Source organism: Erinaceus europaeus, chromosome 7 (assembly GCF_950295315.1).
Source record: "Erinaceus europaeus chromosome 7, mEriEur2.1, whole genome shotgun sequence".
Lineage (NCBI taxonomy): Eukaryota > Metazoa > Chordata > Mammalia > Eulipotyphla > Erinaceidae > Erinaceus > Erinaceus europaeus.
This window is the reverse complement of record NC_080168.1, coordinates 23347578-23362948: the sequence shown is the minus strand read 5'-3', so window position 1 is coordinate 23362948 and position 15371 is coordinate 23347578. Positions and strand designations below refer to the sequence as shown.

The window sequence follows — 15371 nt, the reverse complement described above, 5'->3', positions numbered from 1 at the left end:
TCAGGCAGAAATGGAGAGGGAAGGGGCTGTTAGGGAGCGAGACTGAGAGAAACCTGCAACACTGCTTCACCACTCGCAAAGCTTCCCCCCCTGCACGTGGGCACTGGGGACTTGAACTGGGTCCTTGCACATTGTAACATATGTGCTCAACCAGGTGCACAACCACTCGGCCCCAAACATGCATCTTTAAATGTGGTCATATTATATGCTCTCCCCTCCCACAAAATTTTCAGCTCTTTTCACCCACAGACTAATTTCAGGACATGAGTAAAAAGGACACTTTGAGGTTCCGGCAGTAGCACACTTCGTCGAGAGCAAATGTTACTGTGTGCAATGACCTAGGTTCAAGACCCTGGTCCCCACCCAAGGAGGAAGCTTCATGAATAGTAGAGCAGTGCTGTAGGCATCTCTCTTTCTGTCTCACCCCTGTCAATTTATTTCCGTCATATCAAATTTAAATAAAAATGGGGGGGGTGAGTATCACCAGGAGTAGTGGATTCACAGTAGAGGCACTGAGTTTCACCAATAAACCTGATGGGACTAAAAAGAAAAAGCAAACAAGCAGACAAAATCTCCTACATATACCCCTCATCTCTCTTTGCATACAAATTGATCAGTACAAATAATGAATTCCTATGCTAGTTATTCCTTATTCTCCAGATAACAATTGTCTTCCTTATCTTGGCTAGCCAGTATTGAAAATATGTACCATTTTTAAAATAGCAATGATATAAAAGAATGTGAGAGGATCAATATAAATCCATGACCACTATGAGAAAAACAACTAAGCTCACATACCCCTTCTGCTGATTCATCAGTAGAATGAGTTTCAACTATAAGGTACATCACTACCTTATAGCTGGAAATAGAATTAGATTCTATGGAATAAAGATAAACACTTTTACTTTGCAGTTTATAGCTTAAAACTAAATAGGCCTTGGGAACCACGAGGTTGGCTGCTCACCAAGGTGACACCAAGGTAACTCTATGACAGAATCATGGCATTCAATGAAAGGGAACAGAGACATATTGAAAATAATTTCCCTATGGGCAAGGAGTTAGCCGGCTTTATGGACTACAGACACTGTGTTAAAGAACTAAGTTTAAATCACAGGTGGCTTGATAAAGACTTATTGGTTAGTAGTCATTTAAAGGTATAATGAATCTTGCTTTAGATAAATCTTACAGCTGTGTGTTCCCCAGACATATGAAGTCATGTGATTTATTGACTTCTACTTCTCTCAAATTTGTTGTAGATTTCAAAGCTGTGGTCTCAAACTACTACAGATTGACAGTATGCAAAACAGGCTAACAGCATTAAGAAAATAACACAATACTATAAAACAAAAACTGCTTTTAGAAGAATTTTTGAGTTCTTTTGCCTTGTGAAAGACTTGAAAACATATAAGGGTTTAATGAAAAAAAAATCAGTGTTAAGCAACTAGCATTGCTTAACAATTGTAATATACATTTGAATGAACCATGAAGAATAAGGCACATAGACTTATCTAATAAATGAATCAAATTTTCTTGGTATAAGCTTATAGACCACCATATGCTAAGATCGTATTGCTTTTTTCATTTGGTCTAAGTGTCTCCAGGTCATGCTTGAAAAACATTCACAGAAAGATGACCCTTGTGGTCAGCCAAGAATGGCAAACTTAATAATGGGTTAATGAGGAAAAACAAGATCTGGAATTAAATCAGGCTAAAATCAAATGGTGGGTAAAAGAGGAAGGAAAAAAGTTGTCAGCCATGGAATGAGACTGGAGAGTATAAAAAGATAGAAGAGTCAGTGGCATACTTCCATAGCATAGAGCTTATGCTCTTATGGAGAAATGAATATAAAAGACAAATTAGTAAACAACACTCTCTGATGAAGTTTTATTTTTAAAAAAAGGTCACATAAGAGAATTAAGAGGCAGGTGGTGAACACGTTATAATGAGCGAGGACCCAGGTTTGAACCCTTGACCCCCACCTGCAAGCGGAAAGCTTTTCAGTGGTGAAGCACTGTTACAGGCTGGTTTCTCCCCCCCCCCCCCCTCTCTCTCTCTCTCGCCTCCAGGATTATTGCTGGGGCTTGGTGCCTGCACGACGAATCCACTGCTCCTGGAGGCTATTTTTTCCCTTTTGTTGCCTTTGTTGTTTATCATTGTTGTTATTATGGTTGTTGTTGTTATTGCTGTCGTTGTTGAATAGGAAGAAAGTGAGAGAGGAGGGGAAGACAGAGAGAGGGAGAGGAAGATAGACACCTGTAAACCTGCTTCACCACTTGTGAAGTGACGCCCCTGCAGGTGGGGAGCCGGGGGCTCGAACCGGGATCCTGACTCTGGTCCTTGTGCTTCACGCCAGGTGTACTTAACCCACTGCGCTATCACCCAGTCTCTTCTCTCTCTCTTTCCCTATCGCTATCACATTCTTCCCTCTCGATTTCTGACTGTCTTTATCCAAGAAATAAATAAAGATAATAATGAAAAAAAATTTAAAAGAGAGAATTCAGTTATATCTGGCATAGGAAGATTAAAAGTTCAGTTGGATGGCCGACCTGCTAATGAGCTATAGTTCTTGGTACTTGTGCCTCACAGTCAGTCCTGTGAACTTCAGATCTATGGAGAAATTAAAAAAAAAAATTTTTTTTTTATGCCTGAGTCTCCAAAGTTCCAGGTCAATCCCTCTTACCACCATAAGCCAGAGCTGAACAGTGCTTTGGTAAAAAGGAAAGGAAAGAAGAGAAAAGGAAAGGAAAGAAAAGAGAAGAAAAGAAAAGAAAAGGAAGAAAGAGAAAAAAAAACCAAAAATATAAACCATTACTACTAGTTTCAAACTGAGGACTTAATTTCATGTCTGTGCATTTCTGGTCAGATTACCTCTGTTTTAGAACATCTAGCTCTCTGGGAGTCCTTGACATTCTAACACCTACAATCACTATTTGCTACCTAGTGAAAAGTGTACAGGGAATTTCTGCATTTAATCAACAAATGCTTGCTCACAGCCTGCAGGAGTCAGGTAATATGGAGAAATTTTTATGGTCTTTAATTAAATTTAATTTCTAGAAGAGCTAAGCATCTACCACTTCTAAATAGAGGATTTAAGGTCTACTTGGGTCAACATACACATGATCTTATTTTCACTCTTTTGAAAAACATGTAGTTTATATTTTTTCACCTTGAGCAAGAGAAAAAGCAAGTGGTAGAACTGGGGTTTTATAATCTCTTAAATCTCAGGCTTATTGGCTTCTTCCTATAAAATAAAAGGTCATAAAAGAATATCACACCATATTTTCAAACAGTATTTCTCTCATAAAGATACCCACCTTCCCTCCATCAGCATTATACTCTTTTTCATCTCCTTCTAAAAGCCTGGCTAGCCCAAAATCTGTGATTTTCACATGGTTTGGAGATTTCACTAAAACATTACGGGCTGCCAAATCTCGATGAACAAGTCGTCTTTCTTCCAGGTACATCATTCCCTGAAAAACATCAAGTTTCAGAATGATACTAAGTGAATACGTAGACATTACTATTATCTCAAAAGGAGATATTTTCTTCAGGATTAAGTTATGAACACTTGATCTTTTGCTTAAGTCAGAATTCTGGAATACTTGAAAAATAGGAGAAAAAAACTTAAAGCAGAAAAGTAAAACACGAATGAATAGCTTTTATTTAGCTTCTACATCCTAAAGTCCTATAACAGAAAGTGAATTAGCTGCATGTGAGATGAATGACGGGTCATTTTTTTTTTTTTCGAGAGAGAGACTTGTAATTTTGCATTTTGATTTACAAGATGTGCAGGTATGTGTCTTAGTAGATAAACTAAGATATACTTGTACTGGTCAGCATATCCTTAACTGTTTTCTTCCCAGAAACTTCTGATTTGTGCTGTCTTCCCCCTACATTCCTGCTCCAAACAACCCTGTCTATAATTTTTTTAAAGTATTTTATATTAAGGAATAATGGAGCCAAAGCCACCATCTTTAATTTTATAAAGAATGAAAAATAACATTATTGCTATTAACCACGGAAAAAATGGTCTGACACTCAAAAGCTATATTAAAAAAAAGTCTCAAAGACATTAGTAGTCATTACAGACTGATAGAAAAAATACAGCTTATAATCATCTTCAAATTAGCCTTTGTATGTTTTCTTCATTAAAAAAGCATTCATTAACAAGTAAAATGAACTGCCAATTGTCAACCAGAGAGCTGACTTTCCTTTATAACACACACACACACACACACACACACACACACACACAGCAAGTATATATACATATAATGTATTAGTAGATAAAAAATAAATATAACAAACATGGAATCAATACTTATTCACTATACTTTTGCAATGAGAAAAGCCAGAGTCCTCAAGTGCAAGACTTTATTAAAATGTCTATGTAGAACCAAGGAAATGATATCAGAAATCTCAGTCAGATTCTAGTGAGCAGTTATTTTGTTACTGTTGTTGAAGAGTCAGGGGGCAGTCTACATTAGAGAATTTCAGTTGTAGAAAGGTTGTTGTGCAAAACCAAATCAGAATTAGTATAAAGTGGTTGAAGCATAATCTCATGCCAATTGCAAATCAATGTTCTTGGCAGTTAACATTATAAGTGGAGGACTTTGAAGGATTAACGGTTCCTGATATTAAAACAAAAGCTGTGGAAAACAGGCACATAAATCATACAGATCAAAAAATTATGAACCATAGACCCAGCGTAGTGTAAAGCGGAGACTTCCTTGAACAACATCATGAGCCAAACTATATAAATGCCCATTAAATACAAGCAGTGGAGATACTGCCTGATATGGTCCAATCAGTCAGCTCTACGGTGACACCAGATGTATTAGTATTTTCTGAATTCAGCCTACAAAGAGGATTTATGAGGTTTTTGCCCTCATACCTAAAAAGCGATTTCTGTCTACGCAAAAGTGAAAATTCCTAAAATAGATTCTAAGGACACATATTCTTTATATAATTTAAAAGAGAAAAAATATTGTAATCCAGGAGTTATATCTATTTATATTTCATTTTAATTTTGCTGGTTTGTGCCCTCATACTAGATGTGTTTTTAATATACTTTTTAGGTGTTTACTGGGTCACATGGAGAGTATATCTAAGTTTTCAGCCTCTAATTTGTCAGAAGCTCACCATTTCTATTACTTCCCAGGTGTTGTTTTTATCCTCTATAATGCTCATCCAATATTTCAATATTTTCATATTAAGAAATTGTGGCAAAGGGCCCAAGTTGAGGATGAATGAACGCCTGTCACAAGGAAATGAAGAACTGTGCCCTATTAATCTCCCCAAAACAAATACATGTAAATAAATCTTTAAAGAAAGTATAACTTTAACACCAGGAGTGGTTTACAGGAGGGCTGGATGGTGACTCACCCAACAAAGCACAGGCATCTCTATGCTTGAGGACCTGGGCTCACGTTCCTGGCTCCTGCCTGCAGAAGGGAAGCTTCACAAGCTTTGAAGCAGTGCCACAGAGTAGGTTTACCTTTCTCTTTCCTATTTCTCTCTGTCTCTCAATCTCTATAAGAATAAAAGGGTGGGTAGGGCGGTAGCGCAGTGGGTTAAGCGCAGGTGGCAAGAAGCGCAAGGACCAGCGAAAGGATCCTGGCTAAAGCCCCCAGGCTCCCCACCTGCAGTGGAGTCGCTTCACAGGCAGTGATGTAGGCCAGAAGGAATCTTCAGTGGAGCATGATTCAAGGTACATTTATAAAATAAAACAGCTCTCCTTGGAAATTGACTGAACAGTGAAGGAGCTTTCATTGAAAATGACTCCTCCTTTTCCCGAATTTAAAATTAGGTGGATAATGGCTCCTTTTTAAATATCATTCTAACAGAGATAATACTTATGCATTCTTTGAGAATATGGAGGAAAAGTAATGGGGAAATAACATTACCAACACATGAAAGATTCCATATTCTGTAACATCAGCAAAACTTCAAAAAATCCCCCAAAGTATTGCCATTCTATGCATAAACAGGAGATATACTATTTTTAATTGAGGGGGATTAATGCTTTTCAGTGCAATCGCTGATATATGCACACAGTTTCATTATATAATAGCCCCCCCCCCCCCAGATCTTTCCTCCTATCCTCCCCTCACTTCCTTCCCAGAGTCCTTTGCTTTGTTGCAATACATCATGTCCAGGTTGTATTGCACTTTGTGCTCTCCCTCTCCAAAGTCCTTTGCTTTGATACAATATGACATGACCAATCCATGTTTCGCTAACTTTTAAAAATATTTATTTATGTATTGGATAGAGACATAAAGGAATTGAGAGGGAAGGGGGAGATAGAGAGGGAGAGAGAAAGAGAGATACCTGCATCACTGCTTTACCACTAGTGAAGCTTTCCCCTTGCAGATGTGGTCAGAGGACTTGAACCTGGGACCTTGTGCATTCAACCAGGTGTACCACCATTTGGTCACCTGATTCGTTCAGATAAAAAAAGTATTTCTTCAAAATAATGTGAATGATTATGCTGTCCTTGTAAAAGGGTAAGGACTCCTAGTTTTGTCATTTGTGCTTGAGAATGTTAGGCTGCCAAATAGTGGAGTACAATCCAGTACTTAGCAGAGAAGAAAATTATAGGTTACAGGAGTCGGGCGGTAGTGCAGCAGGTTAAGCGCACGTGGTACAAAGCGCAAGGGCTGGCATAAGGATGTACCTTATGGCTCCCAGCTCCCTACCTACCCGGAGTCGCTTTACAAGCGGTGAAGCAGGTCTGCAGGTGTCTGTCTTTCTCTCCCCCTCTCTGTCTTCCCCTCCTCTCTCCATTTCGCTCTGTCCTATCCGACAACGACGACAACAACAATAAAACAAGGGCAACAAGAGAATAAATAAATATTTAAAAAAGAAAATTATAGGTTTGCTTCTATGACAAAACTTTATGTCTTAATTGTGGCAAAAGGAAATATTCTACACAAATTGGGTAAAGGTCCAATTCTGTTATAACAATACAGGCAAAAAAAAGGTAAATTTACATTTGTCTTGCAATTTGTCACAAATCCCCATTATTTTCAGTTATTTTATCTTAATTCAGGAAATCAGCTGATAACTTCTACACAGCTTTTTATTGTGTTCTCAGTCATCATTTAAAAAGTGAAAGCAGGAACCATGTGGTGCAGTATCCAGCTGAGTGCACGTTACCACGTGCAAGGGTCCAGGTTCAAACCCCTGGTCCTCACCTGCAGTGAGAAAAACTTCACAAGATGTGCAGGAGGAATCTCTGTTTCTTTCTCTATTTCCTTCTCCACCCTCAGTTTTTCTGTCCTATCAAATAAAATAACATAAATAATGTGAAAAAATAGCTTCTGGGAGCTATGGATTCAATGGTCAGGCATAAAGTCCCAGCAATAACCCTGGTGGCAATAATGTAAAGGAAGAAAAGAAGAGAGAAGAGGTAAAAATAATAATACTAACCCCCACACTTATGGACATCTACTCTTTGATAAGGGGGCCCAAAGGATTAAATATGGGAAGGAGGCTCTCTTCAGTAAATGACGCTGGGAAAACTGGGTTGAAACATACAGAAGAATAAAACTGAACCACTTTATCTCACCAGAAACAAAGTCAACTCCAAATGGATCAAGGACCTAGATGACCAGAAACTATCAAATACTTACAAGAAGATATTGGTGGCACACTTTCCCACCTAAACCTCTATAACATCTTTGATGATACAAGCCCAATTGGAAGGAAGACTTAAAAAAAAAAAAAAAACAAATCAATGGAACTACATCAAATTGAAAAGTTTCTTCACAGCCAAACAAACCATTACTCAAAGAGACCCCTCACAGAATGGGAGAAGATCTTCACATGCCATACATCAGACAAGAGACTAATCACCAAAATATACAAAGAGCTCAGCAAACTTAGCAACAAAAAGCAAATGACCCCATCCAAAAATGGGCAGAGGATATGAACAAGACATTCACTTCATAAGAGATCCAAAAGGCTAACAAACACATGAAAACTCCAGGTCACAGGTTGTCAGAGAAGTACAAATAAAGACAACATTGAGATACCACCTCACTCCTGTGAGAATGGCATACATCAAAAAGGACAGCAGCAACAAATGCTGGAGAGGCTGTGGGGACAGAGGAGCCCTTCTGCTCTGCTGGTGGGAATGTAAATTGGTTCAGCCTCTCTGGAGAGCAGTCTGGAGAACTCTCACAAGGCTAGACATGGACCTTCCATATGACCCAGTAATTCCTCTTCTATGGATATACCCAAGGACTCCATAACACCCAACCAAAAAGATATGTGTACACCAATGTTCATAGCAACATAATTCATAATAGCTAAGGCTATTATAGCTATTAGGCTATTAATTAGTTAATTAATAAGTTAATAGTTAATAATTAATTAATAAGGCTATTACAGCTATTAATATGGCTATTAGGCTCCTAAGCTGAATATGGGTCCCAGATCAAATCAAATCTATGGGATTTACAGTCAACAATATTTATACACATTTCCCATATTATATCTTCCCTGATCTAGCTTTCTGGTCCTTTTTCTAGCCATGGCATCATCTCCCCAGACAATAACTTGGGCCCACCAGCATATCAGATGTCAGGCTCAGAAGAGAAGCAAACAAACAAACAAAATGCTAGTATAGTCACGGGCCCTTTGGAATATAACTAAAATAGGACTACTATCTACAAAACAGACCCCCCCCAACTCTTCATCTGCACTATTCCAGCCTTTAGGTTTATGATTAGTCAACAATTTGTTTGGCTTTCTATGTTAATTCTTCTTTCAGCCACCAGGTTCCAGATGCTAGCATGATGCCAACCAGACTTTCCTGGACAGACAACCCCACCAATGTGTCCTGGAGCTCCGCTTCCCCAGAGCCCTTCCCCGCCAGGGAAAGAGAGACAGCATAGGAGTATGGATCAGATCGACCTGCCAACACCCAAGTTCAGCAGGGAAGCAATTACAGAAGACAGACCTTCCACCTTCTGCACCCCATAATGACCTTTGGCTCATGCTCCCAGAGGGATAAAGAATAGGAAAGCTATCAGAGGCAGGGATGGGATACAGAGTTCTGATGGTGGGAATTGTGTGAAGTTGTAGCTCTCTTATCCTATGATTTTTGTCAGTGTTTCCTTTTTAAAAATATAAATTATAAAAAAGTAGTGATACTTAAAAAATAATAATAATAACAGATAAGAAATGAAAATAGGTACCTTTATTATCAAACCATCCAAAACATTTGCATTACTCTGTAACTAACATTATTGTACAATCCAACCTCAGATTCTCACATTCTCTGCTAGATTCTTTTAAATAGAACCACTCTCTAAATCAAAGTGTGGTGCAATAAAGGAGGGAGACTTCTAGTTATTAGAAATAGAAGTGACAAATAGAAACTGATGAAGTTCCTTGACGTTTGAAGATATCTAGAGAAATGTCATTCATTATATATGGATACTGTACTGGTTGAAATGAAACTTCTTAATTTGTCATGTAGCATCTCCCACATACTTTTCATGCCAAGGAACAGTAAGTGTATTATTGGAATACTGACAACAACTATAGCTAATATTGGCTGAGTATTAGAGCAAATAAGGCCTTCCTATAAATTCTCCTACATTGGCCATCTACTTAATTTTATGAAATGTATCTTCCTTTAAAATGTATCCTACTTATTATTTTTTTTAGAAAACTAAAAGAGGTCAACTTTCTTAATCAGGTAAATTATTTAATCAGAGATAAAACTAAAGTTTGGACTTTGCTGTGGAACTTCATAGTCTGATCCTTAATGCTATTTCTGCTCTAGATGGATCAAAGAGTCATGTGGGTAGATATGTTTATAGAGAAGCCATATAATACTAAATGAGTTTATAGAGAAACCATATAATAGTAAAAAATTAAGTAGATGGCCAATGTAGGAGAATTTATAGGAAGGCCTTATTTTTCAGAAATATATGTATATTCTCAGATGCTTCTGTGAGTTTTAGGGGATAGTATAGAAGTTATTTGTCCCTACATGTAAAATTTAGTCATTATAAAAACCTTCTAGAATTGAGCTTGAATTAAAATTGTGTTAATTTCAAATACTTTTTGTCTTGCTCCTAGAGTATTAAGAATGATAAAGTGGGGGGCAGGGTAGTAGTGAAGTGGGTTAAGCACACACAGTGCGAAGCACTAGGACCAGCATAAGGATCCCGGTTCGAGCCCCCGGTTCTCCACCTGAAGGGGGAGGTCACTTCACAATCGGTAAAGCAGGAAAAAAAATGATAGAATGGGTTTGAGTGAAGATTTTGGAGTTATTGAACAAACCAGTCCTCCCATACTCTAGCAGTTAACTATTCTAGAAGTAATTAGTCAACTCCTGGACACAATGTACATGCAAATGATTTTCACGTCTGAGGCTCTGAAGTCCCAGGTTCAATATCCAGCACCAACATAAACCAGAGCTGAGTAGTGCCTGGTTACCTGTTGCTTTATCTTTCTCTCCGTATCTCTCTGATTAAAAGAAATAAAATACTAAATGAGTCAACTTTCTTACTTCTTATCTAAAACAGCCATAAAATTATATCTACCTTATATGTTGTTATGATGATTAAGTAGGTACATAGATAAAAAACATATAAACAAGAATTATCATGAGTAAGTGCAGAGCATGCAAGCATTTCCGTTTTTCCACAGACAGATATCAAGAGTCCTGATGAGTATAAAAATCATTCATCTTCAGAAACTTGTCTATTTCAGAATAATTTGTGAACCTTAACTAATATGTCACAGTTCAATAATACTTGTTAATCACAATACATATACCCAGAATCCTTATCTTAATCTTACTAAGATACAAATTTCAGGATAAAACTTTTCAAAGGATTATTTTATTTATTTATTTTTAATCTTTATTTATTTACTGGATAGAGATAGCCAGCAATTGAGAGGGAAGGGGGTGATAGGGAGAGAGAGAGAGAGAGGGAGAGAGAGAGAGAGAGACAGATAGACACCTGCAGCCCTGCTTCACCACTCGAAAAGATTTCCCCTTGCAGGTAGGGACCGAGGGCTTGAACCCTGGTCCTTGAGCACTGTAACATGAATGCTCAACAGGTGTACCATCACCTGGCCCCTCTATCTATCTATCTATCTATCTATCTATCTATCTATCTATCTATCTATCTATCTACCTACCTACCTACCTACCTACCTACCTACCTACCTACCTATCTATCTAGTTCCTGCCTCCCATTTACTCCACCTATTACTACTTCTTAGTACCTTTCCATTTTTCCTCTTCTCTCTCCGGGTCCTAATGGAATTGAAGTTCAAAGTCCTCTGGTCATCTCTCTTAACATTTCTCCCCCTCTGTGCAAAGAATTATTTTAATAATGATTGGTCTGAGGATTATTTTCATATTGATTGATATAAGGATAAAGGCTGCCCATGACAAACGTATCACAGATTCTGAAATTTAGAAAAAAACAAATTCAGAACCAAGATAGGTGGAAAAGTCTCCAACGATGCAGAATATGTTTGTGGGTAAGTTAAATAGTAAATTCACTATACAGAAGAACCTGCCAGTTACAGCTCAGGACTGAGAGGAGTTTTCAGCAGATAGATAAGTTGATAGGTATTCTACTTATTTCCTGAAGCAAATGCTGTGCCTGATTTAACTCAAATTATTAACAAATTACCTCTAGCCAACCCATTCAGAATTTTACCATTTTAAAAAATGTTTTTATTTATTTATTATTGGACAGAGACAGAAAGGGAGAGGGGAGTTGGAGTCAGAGAGGGAGAGAACAGAGACACCTGTAGCCCTGCTCTACCACTTGTGAAACTTTCCTCCTGCAGGTGGGTTACTGTTTTCTTTATACTTACTCAGCATGCTGTAATAAGTATTCAAAGAATGATTACTTATTTTTTTACAGTGTACACCAGTAAACAGCAAATATAAGATAGCTAAGGAAAATCAAATTTTACCTTTGACTTTCAGGATTACACTTTAGTACAAAATTCAAAGATAATTTTATGATTGATTTTAAAGTTTTAATCTTTGGCTACAATCCACTCAAAATATTTTCTGGAAATAAATCAGTGACTGACTTAATTTTTGAATACTGGTATCAATGAATATCTAGCAATGACCTTCGTTATAATCTCATGATGTCTGAGTCACAGCCACCCAACTGAATTGCATTATTATTATTTTGTTCAGCTCCAATGTGAAAATGTATTCTATCAGCTGCAGGCAGATACCAGAAGTCAAGAGAGATCAGACTATTTCTGACAATAAATATTTGTTTCTCACATATAGGCCATGCGACAATTTCATCAAACACATGTGTGGAGTGAACAATTTCAAACTGCAGTCAGCTCTCACAGGCATTAATCTCTGGAGTTAGCAAGAGTACAGTTTTTCTGTTTTCATACTAGTAACCTGAAGCTTTTTAATAACAAGAAGCTTCAGGAAAGCTAGCTTCAAATGAAAATCTTTTTTCTTTTTCTTTTTTTTTTTTTTTTTTGCCTTTTCTTCTAAAAGAAATTCTATCCCAGCGGGGGAAATATCCAATGATAATACTTTTTACTGTTAAGACTGCAGATATGAGCATGTTGGGGGGGGGGGGGAGAAATCTTTTTGGATGAAGTATCTGACTTTATCTAAATAGTACATGAAGGGGAACTGAGGGAGCTCTGTAATTGAATCAACTGAGAGGCCTTTTAACCAACAAAATCTGATTCATGGCAGAGTAGAAAGAACACAGAATTGACTGTTTCAAGACAGAAACCCTGGACTTACTGCTCACTAGGTTTATAACCACAGGTTTTTCATTTTACCTATAAAAGTAACAGATTGACCCAAATGATTTCTGAGGTATCCACTCTTTTTAATTTTTTATTTTATGAAAGATGGAACTGTAAAATATAGCTATCTAAAATTTTTAAATCGTGGGCCAATAATAGACACAGGGAGCAATGGAGACAGCAGTGGAGTAAGATGCCTCTCTTCAAGTATTTAGTGAGAGGTAAGACTGTTTTAGAAAAAAGAATATGTATTAGCCAGGTTACTGTATTAGATATTTAAGATGACAGATCTTAGAAATAAATTAGGGCTACTTACAAGATGTGTGAATTTGTCTCATAAATTTGTGAACTCCAATTACTCACTAAATGACAGTAATCACAATAGTAACAACCCTGAGGCTTGTCTTGAAGATTTAACACAAAAGGCCTAATTTAATACAAAATACCTAATATCTTTAATTTTCTAAGATGACCTGTGTTCATTAAATTAAAAAAAAAGACCTTCAAATTTATGAAAAAAATTCAATGACTATATCACTTAATGGTGATTCAACACAGGTATAGTGATATATTTTTTGTCTTTAAATTTTGTATACAGACAGAGAGGTGGAGAAAGAGAAAGAGAAAGGGATCATAGCACTGGGACTTATTTCAATGCTTTTGTGGCTGGGCTTGAACCTGGGTCTTGCATTTAGTAAAGTAGCACATTATCCAAGAAAACTATTTTGCCATCCCTGTGTTTTTCATTTAATTTAATTTTATTTTATTTACCTGAATGTTCTTTCTATCATTTTTCTCAGAAGAAAAGCAACTTCAAACAGCTGCTCTAAATGGGCTTGAAATTAAAAAATTAAGGTATATATATATCCACATCTTCCAGTACAGCTATGATCTTCAAGTGACTTGTACAGGTTGTAACTCAAGATTTTGATATATTGAGGACAAGTAAATTTGTATATTTTACTAATATTTAATAAAATGTCATTTGTTGATATTTGAAATGCATTTTTCTCAAACAGTCCCACTGAGAGTGTGTGTGTGTGTGTGTGTGTGTGTGTGTGTGTGTGTGTGTGTGTGTGAATGTACCTTTGTGGTAGATGCTTTGGTGTGCTGCCAAATCCCCTCTCAGAGCAAGACTACTAACATGTCCCAGTCTCTAGCAATGTTAGAAGCTGACAGCTCTCATCTCAGTTGCATCAGCTTGGAAGGCATCCAATCACAGCCCTAGACCAACCATAAAAGGAAATGCTTTACTGGTGGACCCACACACCCACAGGAAGTAGTTTACATCCAGTAGTTAGTTTAGGCTTTTTCAAAGATCATATTCCTTTGGACAAGTAATGAAGAGCTAGTCCACTTCCACAGTATCCCAAGGAATTTAATGAAATCTCTGTTGCTATTTTACTGTTGCTGTTCTTTTTTTTGTGCCTGATGATTATGAGTATCCACAATAGCAGCAGGGTTGTTTGTTTACCAGAACACTGCTCAATTCAGTTCTGGCCTATGGTGGTGTGGGGTTTGAACCTGAGAGCTCAGTGCTTCAGAAATGAAACATTTTTTGCATAACCACTACAGTATCTCCATAGCCCCATATCAACGTTTTAATCTACGTCATTCCAATCCCTCATCTCCGGTTAATTTTTGTCTTAATTTTGTGGTATTTGTTATATAAACAGTATATATTAAATAGAATCTTATTTTACTCATATTTTTAGTCACATGTGTTGCTAATTGTAATCTAGTTTACTGTATTTCATTGGTACATTACATTAAAGTCACAACCCCCCAGAGGCAATGATCTTAACTATTACAATGTATAATCATATGCACAAAATTATGGTCTATAAAGCCATCAATAATAAAACAAAAATAGTATATAAAACTGAATGATTCTGAAAAGATAATGGATTTTCTAATAATTCAATGAAAGGTCTTATACATAACACACATTTTTAAAGCTTATCAACAAACGTCTTCACTTTGCCGGGGTCACTATGGATGGTGCACTTTGTAAACTACCATTTCAATTATGCATTGTCATCATTTGAAGACTGTCTGGCATTTAGCTGGCACTCAATATATGTTTGTGTTTGGATTAACTGAATGATACGGCCAACATATTGAAGGCTACTCAATCAGAAACAATCTTTTACCACAATGTAGGTAGAGAAAATTAACAATCTACATTATTTATTATGGGATAGAAGGAAATAAATCCTCAAGCACATAGATCAAACCCCAGATGGTGATGTTAGACTACCAGGAGGGTGTGAATGGGGACTCCGTTTCTAGATTATTGAGGTTAGTGGCAAAGGAGAGGGAAATAACATTTTTCTTCTTGTTTCCGATATTATCTTCTTTTTCTTTTAAAGATTTTATTTATTTATTCATGAAGAGAGAAGGAGAGAGAGAGAGAGAGAGAGAAAGAGCCAGACATTACTCTGGTACATGTGCTGCCAGGGATTGAACTCAGGACCTCATGCTTCAGAGTCTGATGCTTTATCCACTGCGCCACCTCCTGGACCACCCGATATTATCTTCTAATAATTCTTCAAGAACTTTATTAACCACCCTTTGTGTCATTTGATAAT

General features: G+C 37.1%; 1 protein-coding gene across 2 annotated transcripts in view; it reads right to left on the bottom strand.

The window, feature by feature from the left end:
* The window catches only part of ERBB4 (erb-b2 receptor tyrosine kinase 4), a 1141529-nt gene that overhangs the window by 56087 nt on the left and 1070071 nt on the right, over positions 1–15371 (bottom strand). For both annotated transcript variants that reach the window (XM_007524518.3, XM_007524517.3), the window contains exon 21: positions 3315–3470. In XM_007524518.3, coding sequence (XP_007524580.2) covers positions 3315–3470 — 156 coding nt within the window. The remainder of the gene's footprint in view (positions 1–3314; positions 3471–15371) is intronic.